The sequence below is a fragment of the Pterocles gutturalis genome, unplaced genomic scaffold (genome assembly GCF_000699245.1).
Source record: "Pterocles gutturalis isolate BGI_N339 unplaced genomic scaffold, ASM69924v1 scaffold47587, whole genome shotgun sequence".
NCBI classification, from domain to species: domain Eukaryota; kingdom Metazoa; phylum Chordata; class Aves; order Pterocliformes; family Pteroclidae; genus Pterocles; species Pterocles gutturalis.
The window spans coordinates 1-17,546 of NW_010111963.1; the positions used below are offsets into that span (position 1 = coordinate 1).

General features: G+C 40.9%; 1 protein-coding gene across 1 annotated transcript in view; it reads left to right on the plus strand.

Moving 5' to 3' along the window:
* Positions 1–97: 97 nt before the first annotated feature.
* The window catches only part of LOC104462079 (fructose-1,6-bisphosphatase isozyme 2), a 20,645-nt gene continuing 3,196 nt past the window's right edge, over positions 98–17,546 (plus strand). Inside the window, exons 1-7 of the mRNA XM_010073878.1 lie at positions 98–155; positions 637–904; positions 3,609–3,771; positions 4,685–4,777; positions 9,650–9,790; positions 10,999–11,136; positions 17,232–17,351. Of these exons, the coding sequence (XP_010072180.1) occupies positions 732–904; positions 3,609–3,771; positions 4,685–4,777; positions 9,650–9,790; positions 10,999–11,136; positions 17,232–17,351 (828 nt within the window). The 5' untranslated portion in view covers positions 98–155; positions 637–731. The remainder of the gene's footprint in view (positions 156–636; positions 905–3,608; positions 3,772–4,684; positions 4,778–9,649; positions 9,791–10,998; positions 11,137–17,231; positions 17,352–17,546) is intronic.

The window sequence follows — 17,546 nt, forward strand, 5'->3', positions numbered from 1 at the left end:
GCATTGGCCCACCTCTAAAGCCTGTCAAGATAAACTAACAACATAAACCATCTTTAATAAATGTATGTCTAGATGCACCCTACAGCTGCTGTTGATTCCCCTGGGATGTGCTGTACACCTTCAAAACCCTCCTCTATGGAGGAGGCCAAAAGTGGGTGAGCAAGCAGGGATTAAGGCGATATGGGAAGGGAACCTCACAGTTCAGAGTCACAACATGGTGGATGCTCTGACGCAGGGCACTGTGGCACACATGGTTACTGGTGCCCTTTGTCTTCACTTCTGGTGCCTTGCAAATTATGCACTTTGCCTTGACTATGCTGAGCTCTTCGCTGAGCAGCATCTGCGGGAAAGCAGTTTTCAGCTAAGCAGTCAGCACGAGTTTTGCATTGTATAGTCTTGCAGTTAGCAAACAGTCTAACACACAATTAGAATATGTTGCTAGATCTGCACATCACTAATTTTGGTGTGTGGGGAGGGCAGCCAAACAGTGGTTGCTCAGCTGTAGGCCTGTCTCAGGCTCCCTTCCCGCATCCCAGAGGAGCCGTGGAGCCAGCCTGGGGTGCAGTTATTCTGAGCACTCAATCACATGATCTCAGAAACAACTTAATAAACTCTGACCAGCAAAGCAGCCAACAGCTGCACCTCAAAATAAAACGGCCGCACGGGATCTCAAGGCAGCAAGAAAGCGTCTCGTTCAGCCGAGAAGATAGGAACTCTGGTACCCAGCAAAAATGTCCGACAAAACCCCCTTCGAAACGGATATGCTGACACTCACGCGATTTGTTATGGAGAAGGGACGCCGTGTTAAAGGAGCGACAGGGGAGCTGACACAGCTGCTCAACTCCATGCTGACTGCCATAAAGGCCATTTCCTCCGCAGTCAGAAAGGCAGGCCTTGCCCACATGTGAGTCCTACCTAGCGATACGGGGAGGAAGAGGAGGTAGAGAGACAGCTGCTTGCACAGCAAGGCTGGGGAGTGGGCAGGGATTCATAAATACACTGGAAGTGTCTTTTTTAAGATGAGTGACTGTGGGTATGAGGTGACTGCCTGGCTTATCAAGAGTGGGAAGTGGGAGATCTCTCTTTCCGGAGCATTTTAAAATTGGGCACGAGGTAGATATTTAAATTAAATGCTGTTCTGTAATGTTTTACTCTAAAAATTTAAGTCAGAACCTCAATGCACTGCTCACCTCATTATCCCTTGTAAATGCTGATATTAATGTATTTTTAAATCTACTGTGATCCTTCTAGAATATCACACCATGATATTTTTAATGTAGAATATCACACCATGGCATTTGCTGCTAACATACAAGCCCTGTGCTGAGCTGTGCGAATCAGGGCTTGGCTTATCTTCAGAAGCTGATGTTCTGCCTGACTGCAGTACAAGTAATAGTCTAACACCACAGCCCTTCAAGAAACACCATATGCTGCCATGCATGAGTGCATTTCCCCTTCCTTCCTCGAGTAGTATCAGGGTTACAGGTGGGGAGTCTTAAAGGGCCCTATATGAAAAACAAACATAAAAATTTGTCATCTAGTGGTTTGGCAAATGGAATAAAGAATTGCCTTAGCAAAGCCTGGAATGAACCAAGCTTTTCTTCACACATACAGGTGAAACAGACATCAGTGTCATTCTTTTAATGGTGATCTATCTGAAGCAGTTCAGAGAGCTGGAATATCCTAATAAAATTATGCATTTAAAATATACAGGTTTTGTTATGTCTTGAAAGACATTTTTTCTGCACATGCCCTTATGTATGTACATATCCATACATACATAAGTAAGACAGGGAATATATTTGTGTAAGAAGGAAAACATTTGTAATTTGGTTTTGGATTTTTCTTTTTTATCCATAGAAACACTGAAGTGTGTAACACTGGCGTTTTTTGTGCTTCTGTTGACTATTTGGTAAAAGTCTTCAATGATCTTTGCAAATCATGAATTCAGTGTCTCAGTGTTATCACCCTCACTGTACAGGCATGGACCACAATATGTAGAAAGGCCATGAGACATCCTCAAAGTTAGCAGTGACAGGCTCCTATGCCCTAATTGTTAAAATATACTTTGTGTCTGTACTTACTAGGTGAAGCTGAGCTGTTTTGCCTCCCTTCCCTTAGAGGAATTGTTGCTTTTATCTCATTCATATCTCATTCATTTTATCTCATTCAATATGCAACCTCTGAAATATTTAATAAGAGGGGAGAACCTCTATTTGGTAGTCTAGAGGTGGAATAGCCACCTAGCCTACAGGACACACAGCTACTGTGCTACATAAAGCTTCCCTTCAGAAAGAAAACATTTATGTTAAGGAGCATATGTCTCTTGTGATAAACAAAAGCTTTAGGTGGTGAACCAGCAATATCTAAAGTATCCAAACACACAAATTAGTAACTTGCACCATTCAAATTACTGCAACTAACCAAGACATTTCAGAAATTCCCATGGCAAACTTTCAACCATGGTGACTGGCTTGCGTTCATCTTCATTTGCGAAGTTACAGAGCTCTGACTTTTCTAGCACCTCCAAATAGGAGACTGTGAAGTGACTTCTTCAATGTTAAAGAGCTCAGCATGAATTTAACAAATTTGCCATCCAAAAGTAAAGGAGGACTTTTTCTAAGCCATAGACTTGAGCTGGGAATGTGACTGAAAACACACCAACTAGACAATGGGTGCTTAGCACTCCCTGAAAATCATGGTCCTTTCCAGTATGTTGGCACTCCAAAATATAGTGCCAAAAACCCTCAACACTTCTGAAAAGCTCAGGCAGCTTTGAGCTTTGAGTAAGACAAAAGATCTTCCCTGCCCCCAACTAAGGTCTGCTGCTGACCCACATCCTAGAGACTGATTAGTTGCCCCTTTCCCCTTGCTTCGCTTACTTTTCTTTTTTTTCCCATAATGAATAAAAATGCTGTATCTATTCCCTGTAGGATTCCTTATACTTCTAAGGTGCCTGGACCACACACAATAGGTCTAAACAGTGTTTCCTCAAATTGAAATCTCAGAAATACGTATGCTACTATATACTACATCCTTAGTATATTGCTAAAATCAGGGTAGGGAGATGAATCATCATCCTAACTCAGACAAGGATCACAGAATAAAACTGACCTTGGTCCTGAGATGCAGTTCAGCATGGAGAATTATTTGGGGTGTCTTTAAAGATTCTGATTTTGGGGTTGCTGGGAATTGAGTGGGTTAGAGGACCATCACAGAGCTTTGAGCAGCCAGCAGCAGAAAATAAAACAGGTGCTAACTGCCCTTTCTCCTTCCTCACGGCTGCTGCCAGCTGCTTTGTGGGGCTGCTAGGGAAGCCTGGCACCCACTGGCCTGGTTGTGGGCTCTGCTCCTGGCCTGGAGAATATCCAAGCAGGAGCAAAAGGACCCAGGTAAAGCCCCAAAATTATGCCATCACCCTTTCTCTTTCTCATGCATGCTTTTAATTTCTCGCAGCAAAAACTGTCTCCTAATGCACCTCAGCAGTTTAATCCAAAGGTTAGAGGTGTGGGGAGATGAGAGGAAGGAGCCACCCTGACTTATTTTTTTCCTAAAAACCTTTAACATTGGCCTCCCTCAGGTTTCTTGATACTTTTACTTTTCTGTAGGTTTGGTATAGCTGGCACTGTGAATGTGACTGGTGATGAAGTGAAGAAGCTGGATGTATTATCCAACTCCCTGGTGATTAATATGCTCCAGTCCTCCTACAGTACCTGCGTCCTGGTCACAGAGGAGAACAAGGAGGCCTTCATCACCCCAAAAGAGAAGCGGGTCTGTGCAGCTCCTGCCTTCAGGGGGTTCTCGGATCAGGCAGCAGCAGGTGGCACTCTTGTTTCAAGTATGAAATCTGGCCCTGGCCCCAAACCCAACCCTTCCCGGGGGAATTTAGAAAATTCTCACCATTACTGCATTGTTATGATTAATAACTGTGGTGGATGGCATGATTTCAACAACTAAAGGAGCTGTAGAGGGTAAAAACATTATTGAAGTTTTGTGAAGTGTGGAGACCAATTATTTTTGGAACTTGTTAACACACCCCAGACCCCAGGTGTAAGCGTACTATTACATTCCCTGACTACCGGTGTAACTGTTTTGGATTACATTAATATTTAGGCAAAATAAAATGAGATGAGAGGCTGGCAGACCTGGGTCTTACGTTACGTGTCCAGAGGAAACACGACTGCTTCATCAGGCTTCCCCCACGAGGGGATACTATTGCAGAGAGATACCATTCACGCTGATGTAACCTACTCTTTCTGCAAGATGTTTTCTTTCTGCCTTCTTACCCTCCAGTCTCACATCACGGGCAAATCCTTTTTCTTCAGAACAAAATGTAACAACAAAACATCGTGGAAGATGCTCGCTTCCAGAATGAGTCACTCCTTTTGCTTTCAAGCCATTTCTTGCAATGCTTGGCAGCAGAGGAGTGCTCCTTTCTATCATCAAGTTTTGTGCTGTCTAAGCAGAAATGTGCCCTCTCCTATTTCTCTGGCAGGACCAGCAGGGAGTGTGTGTTGTGCTGCAGAGCCAGCTGGGTCAACAGTGCAGCCCTCTCTGACAAGCTATGTCTGGCATGCTTGGAGGGCTAAATGCAGTCACGAAAACATGAGTAATGTCAAGTAAAAGGAAATAATAGTGCAAGACTATGTATCATTTAATGCTTCCCTTGCCAATTCTGTTTTAGGGTAAATATGTGGTGTGCTTTGACCCTCTTGATGGCTCATCCAATATAGACTGCTTGGCACCAATAGGAACAATATTTGCTATCTACAAAAAGGTAAGAGGCTGAATGAAGCACACATGTCACAATTCACTTGGTGAAAGCAAAATGTCTTGGGTATATCAACTTGCTTAGTTTCTTTCCTAGGTCCTTTAGATGTCTTTGGGATCAACAGAGCCTTAGAAAGAGTAGAAGAGGTAACACCTGAGAGTCACTTGACTTGTGCTAAAATGCTGCCTGAATTCCCAGGAAGGGGACGTGCTCAGCCCCACAAAATTGTTTGGTTGCAGCACTTCTCTGCTCCAGACACACGGCACTTAAATAAAACCCCCTCAACATCAGGTAGCTGGTTAGCTCCTTCAGCGATGCTTTACTCACTGCAGGAGAACTGAGGGGTGTTGCGGTGCCCACGAATCACAGCATTTGTCTTCCTGGATAGTGACTGGAGAGGGCTGACGGTCACTGCCTGGACTGTACCATGGTTAGCAGTGTGATGGCCTCCCGATGTGCGTTGCTATGCCTGTTATGGACGGGAGTTTGTAAGCATGCTGATGATGGAGGCCACCTGAGGCTGAAGGAAGCAGTCACCTACAGCCGCCAGGTCCCTGCCAGCATGTCTGCTCCCATGGAGCTGCACAGAACAGCAACTGCGCAGCTAAGTAACATAAGTTAGTAGCTGGAGTCATGCCAAGTCTTGTGATTTGACTGCTAATCTCCCAGCAGTTGGTGTTTTTCTGAAAGCCTGAGATCACAGTCATATGACCATGGGAGACCTGCAGCCATTACTATTGTGAAGTAACATTTACAGTACCTGTGACTTCAAAGAAGTCTTTGCACACTCAGATGCTACACTTCAAACATATGAAGATACGTTTTTGAAGTCTGCCCTCATCTTTTAACTTGTAATCTTCAACTGGCTAGTCCTCATTTTTCACATTTCTGGCAGGCAATACACTAACCATCACTGTTGAGAATGTGCATCTATTAGTAAACCAAATAGTTATGGCACCATCTCAAGAGGGTCATGGCATAAGCCAAGTGCTGGCATATGGCTCTCCACACTGTCAAAGGTTAGTGCAAACTCCCATCACAGATGCAGCCCAGGCCAGACAACACTGAGATGACGCCTCGGCATGGCTTGTGGAAAGAGCAGCCCAGGAACTACCTCCAGTACCATCTAACATCTTGCTTTTTGCAGAAAAGAGAACTTAGCTGTATGGATGCAATCCATGCCATGTGCTCTTATGGAAAGCACAGAGATTCCCAGCCTTTTAATTTATTTCTCTAAAGAGAGCCTAGAAGACTAGAGCACCTCCCAACATTTACAGTAGGCAATAGCTGCATTGTCCACTGTTCTTAAAGGTGGTAAGCACCATCTTACAAATGCTAAACATTAGCTTTCTCTTTAGAAATGTTAAGTTACTCCGTGTAACTATAAAGGGAAGTGCTCAGTGTGATTAATATAGCTTGGCATCTTGAAATACGTATTAGATTTCTCTACCATCTTTAACTGACCTGTTAATGTGTGTAAACACTATGGACTGCCCAGTCTTCTGTAGGATTCTGCTTCAGAATAGAAACATTTCCCAAAGAACTCGTCATTCCCAAATGTTCAAGTTTTCAGATAATTTTCTGATTCTTCCATAGCTGTCGTTGTTCTAACATATATTAACATATTTGTTGTAAATACTGTTTCTAAGTTATTGGTTTTCATGTGGATGGATACCCTTTGGCACCTCATAAAAAGAAACTTACATTGCTTTGCATAAATGTTTGATATCCAAATGAAAACCCTGCTGCTAGGATAAAGCACAGTTTATAAATTACAAGAACAACTTATGAATTTTCCCTGGAAAATTAGAAACAATGTTGAATTTACAGACTTTTCCCTTGCATAATTCTTTCCATTAAAATGCTAATTCTAAAGTACATGTTAATTAATGTGCCTTCCTCTCAGACAATTTCATAGCAACACTGTTAACTTTCAACACTATTAACTTCAAACACTTTGAAATAATGAAATAATAATAAATGCTTTATTGATTGTTACTGAAGGGTAGTGTGAAAGGAATAAAAGTGAGATGTTTATCCCAGCAGATAAGAATCACTTAAGAAAGAAAATATAATTTCAAGCTAGTTAAGGTTCATGAACATCATTTTGGAAAACCTAGAACAATTGTAATTCCAAAGGATGATCCTTACCACCTGTCTGATATTTGGTACCTTCCAGTTCTCAAATGATCGCATGACTGACTTTCTCACCATGTCAGCACCTTAATTTCATTTCCAAAGGCACACTCTCCAGAACGGAAATATTTGCCTCATTTTAGGAAAAAAAGATAATCAGCACTTTTCCACAAACGCCAGACTTAGCCAATACATTTCAAACCTGGAAATGGTTCTTTGGCTGTGCCCAATCCAGAGCCACCACCACGGTGGCAAGTACCATTGCCTCCTAACAGAAAAGCACTGCATCGGTTTCTTAGAGAAAACCACTGGAAAATAAATGCCATCTTAGGTTTATTTAATTTTCCACCTGGCTTTTCCTTTCTGAAGCATGGCTGGTACTGTTAAAAAGGCCAGAAACATCAGAAAAGTGGGGCTGATGGAGGAGCCTTGCTGAACCAGAAGAGGCCAGACCAAGGGATAGGACCTTGACAGTTACTGCTGCTGAGGAGCTCTCAGCTGCTGGAGTGTCAGGATATGCTGACAATGAGTAGTTTTTGTTTGTGTTCTTCACAATTTTTCATGGCACTGAGCTGAACCTACAGCTCTCAATTCATACTGTACATTCATGCTATAAAACTCTGCTGCTTTGTTCCATTGTTTTAATTTGTAACTTTGCCCAGTACTTCAGATGTATTTTATTTCCCCCCCTTCATTGTCATGAGGAAAATGTCCTACCCTCCATGTGGTCCCCCATGGAGAAGGTGTAAGAATTCAGGGCAAATGCAAGGGATACTCACGAAGCACATGAGTCAAACAGAGACCTGGAAACCAAGTCCTTCCAGAGCTGCTCCCAATGTTCATGAGAACTCCCTCATGTGATGTGAGCAAATCATACATGCAAAAATTTTCAAAAAACAGATACCTCCTGAGGGTAGCCCTATAGCCAGACTCTGCAGACCTTGTTTCATCTTCTTCACACCAACAACGAGCCAAAATGACTGTGTCAACACTTGTCAGAGCTTCTCTGCAATCCCTCTGCGTATTTCAGTGCTTTGCATAAAGGCCTTATAAGAGATTTCACTACCGCCATCCCATAGTCACAACACAATAGTAAAGAAATCCACCTGTGCACCAGAATGAAGTGAAAACATTCAGCAGCTATCAGTCTGCTGGCCAGCTTAATTTCTCGGTTCATTTCACACAACGTAGTACTCAGCAGGACAAAACCCTGCAGTCCGAACAATGAAATATCTAGTCTGACAAACTCTGCAAAATGGTTGTTTGAGACTGAGCTTTTTTCCTTCCTTTTGGAAACTGGCTCATGGAAACACAGTTGTGAAGAAGAATGGAAAACCAATATCATATGTAACCAGCAGTTACGTATAGTGTATGTAAACCATGGTCTACAAAACAAATCTCTTTACTGTATTTATACAAAACTAATTTTTGTTTAATGAAGAAAGCATACAGCAAGCTAGGAGAATCATATGTTTGCAACTAGTTGTGGAAATGTATGTTTAATTCTGCATTTAATGTTGCCAATAGTCTACTATAGACAACCATTGCTTTTGAGATTGAGATGTATGTTCCATGGAGATGTGTTTTTGAAAAATAAGATGCTATGTAGGCTATAAGAGTTGGTTCTGTAAAAGATTGTTTAGCAAATGATTAGCCACTAGTAGTCAGTATTCAAAGCTCTGGAATATACAAATAGAGGTTTTAGATGCCCTTCCTTTATCATGTGCACTGTAACCTCTCTGAATAAGCAGCTTGACATAGAGTAATACCAAGGGACTGTGTGTGTACCAGATGTATGAGTTCATGCTATATTTCAGCTTCCATGAAGAGCTGGTTGACAACTGAATTTTTTCCACAGAAGAACTTGGCAAAATAATAATAATACTAAAAGGTTTTGAGAAAAATATATCTAATCAAAATCTACCCTCTTTCAGTTTAAAGCCATTACTCCAAGTACTCTTGGCTGTTCTCCTTTCTTACCCCACCAGTCAAACTCTCGTGTCTGAGGCATACCCCCAGAGCTGGCTGGAAATATTTGCACCAGGTCTGCTTGGGCTATTGCTGTTCAGTGATAATCAAAGTACCAAATCAAAATATGAGTGTCAGAAATTGATTAAAAGCCTGAAGTAAAATGCCATGTGAATGTTCTGTGTAGAATTACATATGCATACCTGCACACAGGCACACATTACATATTCAAATACACTTGTTATTTTATATATTATGAACTTCTATATCACTTCAGTTACCCATCTTTTCACCAGTAGAGACCAATGCACAATCTTGGTTCCATCATATTGCACCATGTACCCTTTTAGGCTGCATTACTGTAAGCAATTTTCTGTAATGTTAATTATTTCATTCACCTCATAGTAACTCTTTTTGAGTGGTGTCAGCATGATAGCTTATGTTTATATTTACAGAAAATTAGTACCTCTGTTCTGTCTCAGATTTCTGATGATATTGATTTAATAGAATGGGCTGTAATGCTAAGGTATCAGCTTTGTTGCAAGTATCATGTTCATTGCATGACATGTATAAAATAACAAACTCTCAGCGTCCTGCCCCAGCGTGCACAGGTACTTGTATGAAACTTGCCCTGAACTAGTGGGAACGATTTACATTTTGCTTGTTTCAAAGGCCTGCATAGACACAAAAATGCCCCATATTATTATTGAAGTCTTGTTTTTATTGTTTCTCATAAGAATTTAACCTTCAGTCCAATGGTAATTTTTTCCTTAGGAAACAGACAGTGAGCCCTCTGAAAAAGATGCTTTGCAGCCTGGACGCAATATTGTTGCTGCAGGCTATGCCCTGTACGGCAGTGCTACGCTGGTCGCCCTCTCCACAGGGCAAGGAGTGGACTGCTTCATGCTCGATCCGGTACAGTCATAGTGTTAATCACACTGCCACTATCGTTTTGAGATTTTGGTGTTTACCCATTTTTGTTACTCCTTGTCTCCGTAATCTAGGCAATTTGTTCGATTCTTTTTTCACCCATGTCCTGGAGCATCCCACCTCCACTTTACAAATATTTAATCATACATAAGTATGTTGGTTGCAATACCTCTGTTTGTTTTTTCTACTCAGTGAAGGAGAGTTTAAGTTAAATAGCATTTGAAACCCCATGCATTCAAACCAGACTGTTAGTTTGCACAAACTCTCAAGAAAATTTATTCTGAACAGTGTCTTTGCCTCCACATAAAGGACTACTGCTTTTTTCTTATTCTTGCTTTTTCTGCCTGTAGAAGAACCTTAGCATGTTCAGTGTTTGGCCTGGAGCAAGGACTGTTTTTTGATACAGTTCATGCAAAGTGGTGTCTGATTTCTTGAGTGCAATTTAGTTCTATGGCTAAGTCCTCTAAGTTGCATACCCAACAATTTGCAAAAGCACAACCATACCCATACAATTGGTTATGTCACCCCTCGGTCCCAGCCCTGGAGCCCAACAAGTGTTACTAGAGGAATGCAAGAAGGAGACCGGTCATTTGAAAAACCAGCATTAGATGTGGGCAATAACACAGGAGGATTTTTTGACAGAAGGATGCATTATTATCAAAATTCCTTTTAACCTTTATATATAGGCTCATTCCAAGTGGGAAGAACAGGGAGTTGAACAGTTCTTGTTAGAGAGAGAGGAAAAGAAGGTGGAAGTTGCACTCAAACTGCAGACAGCAAGACCTGCAGGGAGCTGCCCACATTCACTTTAAGATATTTAGACAAGAGAGGCAAGGAAAGTTCAAAAATCAGAAGGCAGTGTAATTTCTTAATATGCAACCTTATGATTTGTGGACAGATTCATGATTCATCTGCTTTCATGGATGACTGGTGTTCTTTTGATATGCTAACTACTACAATTTAATTGCTTTTTGTTTATATTACCAATGTGACAAGTTTTCATGAACTTAACGAAGATTCTGTGCTTTCTGCTCTATCTGAAATTGAAAATTTTAAAGTTTTACGCAAGACTAGTGCTGAAAGGTCCAAACTGTGCTAGTGTGTCTGCCATCTCTAGTGTTACAGAATGTTACAGAAACTCTACAAAATTTTCTGCTGCTTGCTAATAGCTTGTCTACCCTGTTCTTCTGTAGGCTCTTGGTGAATTTATTTTGGTGGACAGAGATGTTAAAATCAAGAAAAAAGGGAAGGTATACAGTCTCAATGAAGGTTATGCAAAATATTTTGATCCTGCAATGACAGAATATTTACAAAAGAAGAAATTCCCTGAGGTAAGAAAATATTAGCACTGCACCCAATGTACTTTGCGCCGGCAAGCACTGCATTCCACGCAGTCCTGACTGATGGGAAAGGATTTGAAGTTCAGCCCCATGTAACCCTTTCGTGCCAGCAGGTCCATTTTGGATATACATGTGATGTGTTTGTTTCTGGTGCCCTGGTATCTTTTATAACTTAGACTTCTGTAAGTAAATTCACAGCTTGTTCATCACTGTGTGGAGGAAAATACGTTGTGCATGAAGAACCAGGTTTTTCAACAAAACTCTGAAACTGTGCCAGCAAAATATGGTGTTACCCTTCTTTTCTAGCTTATCTGAATATGCATCTCATTCATACGTGCAGCTGGGCGTTTGGGCATGATTCTATGTACTGCACAGAAGGTACTTGCAGAGATCAGGGTGACATCACCTTATTCTTCCTGTACACGCTTGCATCTGAGACACACAACGTCACACTTGCACTGATGACTTGCATCATATAGAGCAAAAACCAACCCATAGGTTGAAAAAAAAATGGTGTGAGGCACAATTTCACTATATTCCATTGTTAAGAGGATTATACTGTATCCTTCACAGAGATAAAGCTGAGAACATCCCACATCTGATGAACTTCCTTGTGGAAGTTTAGTCAATGCTAGGAGGAACACAACACAAGCTCTCAATGTGGAAAGCTAGAAGCTCTCTAGAAAGTGTGGCAGTGTGACCAGTAAGTCAAAATGAAATATGGTGATGTGGAACTGCTCAGGACTGAATTTACCCAGGAAACTGGTTTTAATGACCTTTCTGTTGAAAAAAAATAAAAAAAGCTATAGGATTTTTTTAAGCTATTAGTTGTCGAGAATATTTATACAGTACTCATGTAAAGTTCAATGTATACAGCAGAAAACTTCAGAGTGCTGTAAAAGGGAAACACAACGAGTAAGAGTTTAAACCATAATCCTGTGAGAAGCATCTTCTGATCTGAAAAATATGAATTTACTACATTGGATATAGCTGCAATGCTGACTTTTTACCAAAACCTCTTTTCCATATTACCCAGATTGTAGCTGCAGAGGGTGATACTTCACAGCATTTAAAATATATTCATTTTGAATATTTGAGGTTATTTTGAAACTTCAAAGTCTGCTTTCAGTCCAAGTGTGAGAGAAGCAGAAGCCCATGACACAACGTTCATACTTCCTGAAAACTACTCCAGCTGGGAAAGAGGAGGACATCTGCGCTTCTCCTTCTGCTCATGTTATGTCAAGCTGTTTATTCAGTATAATGCACTAGCACTGGAATTATTAATTTGTGTTTCTGCAAACCACCCAAGTGTTGCTGAAAGTAAAACTCTTAAACACATAGTCAACCCCAGGCAACTATAAAAGGACTGAAGAGATTTCAAATGCAGCGGAAAGACCAGACAGCTATTTCACCACAGGCTCAGTGAAGACAGCTCTATCATGTGACTCACTAAATCCTTAGGTTAGGACATACAGGAAAAACCTCATTTGCAAACATGATTTTATCTCAAATCTGTGTTTCATTTGAGGAAAACCTATTGAAAGTGTTGTTGCACTCATGCAACAGAAGTTGGCAGAAGGTGGTTTTGTTACTTTAAGGCAAGCAGCACATTAGTGCATGGGTTATTTGGGGCAGGTGAAGCATCCTCAAGGGTGCTGAGCAAGCACATCACTTTGCTGCTCTGGGGCAGAGGATTCTGCATGAGAAGGGGCAAGGCACCAATGTTATGGCCAGAAAGCACAAGGAAGTGCCCTGCCCATCTGAAAGCTTGTTATGAATGTGAGTTTTGAAAACAGCATAACTCTGTTCCTTGATCTAAAAAGGACGTTATATTTGCATTGTGGAAAGACAAGAGAGAGAAGGTGTTGTTACTCTTCTGTAGCATGAAGCCTGCATCCTCGTATCATCTGGAAGCTCTACCAGCTACAGCTACGCTGGTGATGCTCCTACCTTCACTGCAGCTCCCAGGTGGAGCATTGGACAACTTTGGTCATTGTCTTCCTCTCTTCAGCATGCAGAAGTGCAGTGGGGGGTATCTGCTGGATAATCCCTGCTTGTGACCTGAAGAATAACTAACGTGGGGGACAGGGGGGAACCCTTCTTAACCGGGTGGACTGCTCTCACCCTATGGCCTTCTGGCCACTACAAGCCAAGAGACTAGGCATTAATTTCAGCTACTTGTTGCTTTCTTATCCCTGTTTTCCTTTGATTCTACCTCTATTTCCTCCTTCCTGTGGTCTTGGTCAACATTCAGATGACTCTCTAACACTGCTACAGAAAAATGCAAAGTTAAAAATTAAACAGGCAAACAAAGTAGGATGTTGTCCACAACTTGTCCCGTGTTCTGTATCACTGTCATTGGTGACCAAACATTACAAATCAACCATTTATATGGAGAAGAGGGATTTTTCCTTGCTATCTAACAATAGCATCCCAGATCAGACAGTTTGGACTACAAACCCATGTTGACCCTCAGAGTTTCTTGTGGATCACCATTCACCTAAGGCATCAATTCTGAATTTAAAGTACTGGAAAAGTGCTGCTGTTCTGCAGGTCAGCTGGAAACCTCTTGCCATTGTCATGTGGATCTTAAAGGGAAATATTTGTCTAGGTATGTGTCTTCTGGAATGAGAGTCCAGAGTAAAGCTAATTTTTTTTTAAGTATCACAAAATCTCCTCCTGCTTCCTTAATTACCTGTAAGAGCAAGGCTGCCTGTAATGCAACATGTTTACTCCAGTCCACACTGCATAATGGGCATTGGTGGGCCAGAAACTGTTTCTGCACAAGTTTTACTCTAAAAGTCCTTCCTAAAGTGGCTTCTTCCTCCAGTAATGCTTGCAGGGCCCTAGCCTCTAGCTGGTACTGGTTCACTGATTGTAGAACTCAGAAACTTGCTGTGGGTATTGTTGTACTTTGCTATTCCATCCATTTTTATCTTTGCTTCCTATGGCCACAAGAGAATTTGAGTCTCATCACAGCTTGTCGATTGAGAGCCATGTAATGGAGACTCCCTGGTCGAGGATTTGTCTTAGCCGAGCTACCAGAAACTTATAATCTACAGCGCATTCTAGCATGAAGCATTCTTCTGCCAGCCAGCCCAGCTGTGCCCCAGTGACATAAAAACGCTAACAAAAACACTGTGCTTTTGTCACCATACCTGTATGTGGAGCAACGGATGCAGGTGTTGTTGCTGTATTCTACAGACAAGATTTTTTCTCTCCATTCTCCTAGTAGACATAGTTATTCAGGAAAAACATGGTCTTGTGCTGCTGTGGCAGAACATACGTGTCAGAAATTAGTAGAATAAAGAAGTGAAAACGTTACTTTCATCACATTGTGAAGAAAAAAATCACAGGACCTATCTGTTATGAGCCATTTTTCTTCCTCTGGGTTAAACAAAGAAAAGCAGCACAAAGTGTGAAACAAAGAGCAATCACAAGTTTAGTCAAACGCCATGGTCACTGACCAAGGGAACATCAAGGTTCTCTAACACTTTGATTAGCATCAGCTGAGCCAGTGCAAAGTGCTCACTGAGCAAACACTCGGGTTGGCATTTCTCAGAACTCGGGATGAATCTCCCTAGCATTCATACTCTGTTATTTTGTTTGAGAAGACAGCCTTGGTAATATGCCAACATGCATGCAACACCTATTAACTTTCTCATCTGTAAGAAAAATGCATGAGTGACCAAACTGGAGAAACAAGAAGTAACATTTCTAATAACTGAAAGGACTATTTATTCCTCCCGAAAAAATAGCTGGACGTTAAGGGAAGTGAATATTTTAGTCTGTGGTTCAAGTGATAACCATACCAGAATGAAGGAACTCATCTTCTGTATTTTTCTCAGCACAGTCTCAGCACCTGTTTCTAGCAGGTTAATTTCTATCAGGGTAAGAAGCAACTAAAATTGTCAGTGTCATCTGATCAGCTTCACAGAACACCGCCCATGTACACAGAAGTTGTGTAAATGACCTGCACGTGAATAGGAAATCCAGCACATCCCAAACATATCTGATGATTTGTACACAGGTGGCTCAGCTGTGCAGCTCATGGTCAGTAAATTTCATGTAAGTGGGTTGCATACTCCTTATTTGATAATGTCATAGAAGCAGTACTTAGCAGTCTGTTTCAGGGCCTGCTTATGGTCAATACATTATAACTTTTCTTAGTGTTTAAAAACTTTTCTTGAGACTTGCCTTATCACCTTCTGAAACCATAAAAGAGAGATCTTCCTTTGTGTTTTTAAATGTAAATCTAGACTGTTATCATATCTTTCCCTGAAACTTATCTTTTCTTAAACTGCAAACTTGCTTCGGTCTCTCTTTAATCTTTTAAGGTGGTTTTTTCTGACCTCAGACTTTTACAGTTGCAAAGTCACAAGTGCAACAGCTGTGAGATGAAGAAGCTGTCATTTGAAGGCTAAATATGCAATTATTTGAGGGTAAGCTGTGAAAAATAAGGGATCAAATACTTAAAAATGTTGTTCAGTTGTGCCTGGAAGTAATAGGGCAAGGCTTAAACAAAACTAAATATAAAAGCTCCAGGCTGTGTCTTATCCATCATGTCTTTCATACTTTGTATTGTTTTCCTCTGAATTTTCAATAGTTCTCGTAATGTGTACAAGAAGAAAGAATTGTGCAAAACAGCACAAATACAGTTGAACAAGGGTTACTACCTAGGCTGGAACAGCTCTCTGTTCCAATTTTACTACCAGCTGTATCAAACATCCAAGTCTTATATTTAGTAGCTTAGGACTCAACTTCCTAGTGTTGTGTTGCTTTATATTGTGTAATTTCATAGAATCACTTCCCATTTTAAAAGACAGTAAGTATCAAAACTTCACAGTTGCATATAACAATTTGAAAAAGTTATTTTGAAATAGAATGTTTTTCTCTATCTGTGTTTTTTCCTCCCACTTGTTGATTTTTTTTCTCCCAGTGAACCTCATGATTTTGCTGGGAAGGGTGACTAACTTGTGATGTCTGAAGGTCTTGGAGCTGGCATTGCTGAACAAGTTCTCTATGTGTTTTTGTGGATCTAGTACCAGCACAAGGCAAGCTTTGAAGAAACCACTAAGATTTCTTATTAGATTGCTGATCCAAACAGAAAAAAAAAAAATTCAGAGGTCTTTCAAGCTTTTAGCATTGCAATACATGAATATATATGTGTATTAAATGTGCATGAAGTCCCAGTCCCTAGCAATTTTCTGAGGAGGTGAAAATTCCTCCTCTGCTTCATTGAAGACAGAATGAGATACATCAAAAGACTAACAGACTTCTTGGCATAGTAGTTTTCAAAAAGCTTTATTTTGGTTTACATTTGTATTGTGTATCGCTCCTTCATGAAAGTACAGTGATGTGTTGTTTTTCTTGGGTGGATCTTATTTGGTGTATATAACTTCTATTTGTGCAAGACATCTTACTTGTCGTCTACACTTCCTACCTTACCATTTTTATGACCAGCAGACCTGGGACTGATATGAATACTTCCCTGATTGCTCTCACTAAAATGACCTCTCCTTCAACAACATTAATTTCTAATCTGAGAGGAAGATAAACTACATTCATGAATAAATTGCTATCTCCCAAACCAAACTGCAGAATGAATGCTACGATCAATTTCACAACTTGCCAAATAAGCTAGAAGGAAAAAGCTGGAGTCCTCTGGGAACCACCAGGATGTGTAGTGAACAATGACATCCCTTCTCATGCCCTGGCTCAAGAACCAGTGAAGGATCAGCAACCAAATGGGTACCTTGTTCTGATCATGTGAAGAAGTTTTCACTCACTGCAGCCCTTGCTTTTTCACAGGAGAGGGGTTTGCTACCAAATTGTGCACTCAAATTACAGGTACCCTGGTTTCCATACTGTCAATGCAGCTCTTTAAAGTGCTTATTTTAGAACCCCACAGACAATCACTATGTCTTACAAAAGGCTAAGCTTCAGGCTGGTTTAGCTATTTACAGTGTCCATAAGCAGCCATTGAATTAAGCACCTTTGATTCCCATTTTATAACAAAATCATATTTTGCTGTGCTACTAGCTGTCTGGCCTGGTAGATATAATGCTTTAATCTATGTTTTTCAGGATGGCAGTTCCCCATATGGCGCCAGGTATGTGGGATCCATGGTAGCTGATGTTCACCGTACATTGATGTATGGTGGGATCTTCATGTATCCTGCTAATCAGAAGAGTCCTAAAGGAAAGGTAAATCATTTTACTTACTCTCTGGTGAACTTAGTCAATCTAATAACTCTGGTTTTCTCAGAGATGTAAAGGAATAGTTTAGATATATAAACAGAAAATAATTTTCCACCCATGGAGAAAATTATTGCTGGATATGATGGTCAGCAGTTGAATTTAGGCACCAAATTTGGGCAATTGCCAATTTAGGCCAGGAAT